Here is a 3,251-nt window from a genome sequence, read left to right on the forward strand (position 1 = left end):
TACAACATAAGGAATATAGTCGATAATATTGTAACAACTCTGTTTGGTACCAGAGGGGTACTAGACTTATTGGGGGATCACTTCATAAATTATATAATGACTGACTACTGTGCTCTATACCTGAAACTAATAAGAATAATGTTGGATGTCAACTGTAACTGAAAAATAAAAAATAAATTAAAAAAAATAAAAAGCATAAGAAATATCGAGATATTTCTCTGTGTGTGTGTGTGTGTGTGTGTGTGTATGTGTGTGTGTGTGTGTGTGTAACTTAGGGGGAAAATGAGGCTCAGAGAGGTTAAATAACTGATCCTTTCCAGACCACCTAGATCTGAATTCTAGCTATCCACTTACCAGTTTTGTGCTTTTTGGCAAGTTATACTTTCCTCATTTGTAAAATAGGGATGAAAACAATGCTCCCAACCTCACAGGATCACTGTAAGGGTTAAATAAGTTAAGGCGTGTAAAGCACGTAAGCAGAGTCCTGGCATGCGGTAAACGCCACGTCGGTGCTGGCTGTTATTCATATTTTTATTAGGAATAACAGTTGTGGGCACAGAACTAGAAGCCCAAATCTCAGAATTTTCCTCTTCCCAAGTTTCGTGCTTCCAAATCAAGGCTCCGTCCTCATTTTGTCCTATATCTGTGTTGTCCAACACCGAAGCCATTAGCTGGCCACCTGTGGCTATTTATATTAAAAAATTTATACTAAATGAATTAAAAATTGCCTTTCTTAGTCACACTAGCTACATTTAAAGCACTAGACGGCCATGGTGACTGATGGCTACTGAAAGCTCTATTCGACAACACTGCACTAAATATATAGCAAGGACATTTCTGAATCCCAAACAACAACGTGTGTGTGTGTGTGTGTGTGTGTGTGTGTGTGTGTGTGTGTTGTGTGTGTGTGCGTGTGTAAAGCAGAGAACCACCTGTGTCTCCATGTAAGGGAACACTAAAACGTTCTTTTCTTAAAGGCAAATTGGGAACAAATCTACATCCTAACTAAAACCAAATGACATGGCGTGACCGTGCACCGTCACTAGATGTGGACAGGGTATCAGGAGTGAGGGTCTTCCTTTCTGGAACTAGCCCTCTGCCTCGACTTTTATGCAGAAGAGCATTGGTTCTTGTGAAAAAAAAAAAAAAGAGTCCAATATGTATAAACGTACCTACCAGAAACTACAAAATGCGATGACAAAACCCTGAGCCGACATTTCTTAAGCACAGAGTCTAGGTGTTTAAACGCTTTGCATGCACGATCTCATTTGATCTGGACAGTAAATATACCAGGTAAGGGACGTTATTCTATCTCTGTTCTACAGCAGAGAACTCAAGACTTGGATAGCTTTGCCGAAGGTCGCGAGATCAATAAATGGAAGAGCTAGGACTGTAGCCGAGGTATGTTTAGCTCCGAAGCCCAAGCTCTTGATTATGACTGCTGTCCGCTCTGCCTGGGTGTTCGACCATGCTGGCTTGGCCAAAGTGTGGGTCTGGTCCCCACCGCTGTCCACTCAAGCTCACGCTAAATAATAACTGTGGAACACACGCCTTGCCCCTGAGAGCTGTCTCTCAGGAAATGGAAACCCAGGACAGAATGGAGAATAAATAGGTCAGTAGAAGCCAATGCTCAGTAGGCAAAGACTACCTGGATGGGGAAAAGAGGACAACTCCAAACAAAAAGACGGTACTAAATACCTGGGGAAAAACAGTCTCTTCTTTTCCAAGTAATCGTTCAACCCCCTCTGGATGTCCTCCAGCAGAATGTTGGCCTCCTGAAGCTTCTCAGCCATCCGTGGCTGGTCTGCTGCCATCAAGACTCTGGCATCTTTCACCTGGGTGCCATCAACAAAGGTGAGACTCGTCATGGGTTCCCAGATTCCGAGGGGTTCCTAGATTCCGAGACTGGTCATCGTATGAGTGTGTGACCAGCCCGGTGACCAGCGATGCCATGCCCAGGTATATCTCCCAACCCCACTCCCAGTACCATGAGGGTGAATGCTCCTATATCGTGACCCTGTCCCCCTGCTATGGTTGACTGGGACAGGGTGAGGCCCCTGCAACCGACTTCTGGGACTTTGGAATTCAGACCAGGATACTCTATACCAGTCCGGGCCGGCCTTGAAGGAGGGGGCTTTGCTGCCGTGTGACGATCGGCTTCCATTATGTGTCCGGGTGGCAGAGCAAGCCAGTCTCCAGACAGAGAGGGAAGCAGGTGTGGGGAGAACAGCCTGGGAGTGCCCGAGAGATTTCTGGGTCCTAGAGCCAGCCTTCACGCACATTCTGCCCTTCGGTTCCCTGAGACACCCATTTGGGCTTTTCATTTGAGCTCCTTTGAATGGGTTTCTGTCACTTGCAACCAAAACTCTTAACGAATATAGAGTTGGAAGAAGCGGGATATCATGAAAACTGGGCAATATAATTTCCCACTTATCTAATTCCTGCAAATGACCAGGGGAGATAAGTTCTCTTGAGAGTAATTATTTATAAATGTGTCCCAATCTGAGCTCGCTTGACTTTGAAAAGTAAAAAGGTATCATGTCTTAACAGATGCACCTGGATGTCTTGTACACCCAGTGAACTCATCCTTCGAGGCCTGGTTTCAATGTCACCCCCTTTGGAGGCCTTCCTTGACACTCCCAGGCAACAATCATTCTCCTGTGTTCTGAAAACTTTTTGTATATAATATTTCTACTTTAATAACTCTTCTGTATCTAAGCTGGTCCTCACAAGACAGTGAATTCTGTAAAGGCAGAAATCATATTCTAGTCATCTTTAAATGTTTTCTGACTTCCAGTACAATGTTCGTTCGGGTCATCGTCGGTACTGAATGAGCTCGTGTTCAATAACTGAGTAACTGAGTATGGATGATCATTCGCATTCTAAAAAGACTCTCAATCTGAAAGCTTTATGGCGTTACCCTGCATTAACAGTCTTCTACCTCATTAGGAATAAGAACTAAATTATTCCACAAACTGCTAGCAGTTACTTCCAGGGAGTTGGGGTTTCCAAAGCCCCCTCTTTCTATATTACATATTCCGTGTTTGGAATTTCCAATAGTAAGTTTTGAGATTAGAAGAAACCATATAACTATCAAGTTTGCAAAAACCTAGTTTACTTACAAGTTTCAAGGTGCACGGTTGCGATGCGCAACAAGGAACATCTGCCTGGCGCCCAGGGCCCTGCAGGTGAGATGGGCTGGGGGTGAAACTCACCGCCTGGGACATGAGCGATTTCCAGGACGCATCGAC

General features: G+C 44.4%; 1 protein-coding gene across 1 annotated transcript in view; it reads right to left on the reverse strand.

Moving 5' to 3' along the window:
- Positions 1–3,251, reverse strand: part of DNAH3 (dynein axonemal heavy chain 3) — a 149,540-nt gene that overhangs the window by 91,805 nt on the left and 54,484 nt on the right. The window contains exons 22-23 of the mRNA XM_023523811.1: positions 3,216–3,251; positions 1,699–1,835 (exon numbers count right to left, since the gene is read on the reverse strand). Coding sequence (XP_023379579.1) covers positions 1,699–1,835; positions 3,216–3,251 — 173 coding nt within the window. The remainder of the gene's footprint in view (positions 1–1,698; positions 1,836–3,215) is intronic.

The sequence above is a fragment of the Pteropus vampyrus genome, unplaced genomic scaffold (genome assembly GCF_000151845.1).
Source record: "Pteropus vampyrus isolate Shadow unplaced genomic scaffold, Pvam_2.0 Scaffold417, whole genome shotgun sequence".
Lineage (NCBI taxonomy): Eukaryota > Metazoa > Chordata > Mammalia > Chiroptera > Pteropodidae > Pteropus > Pteropus vampyrus.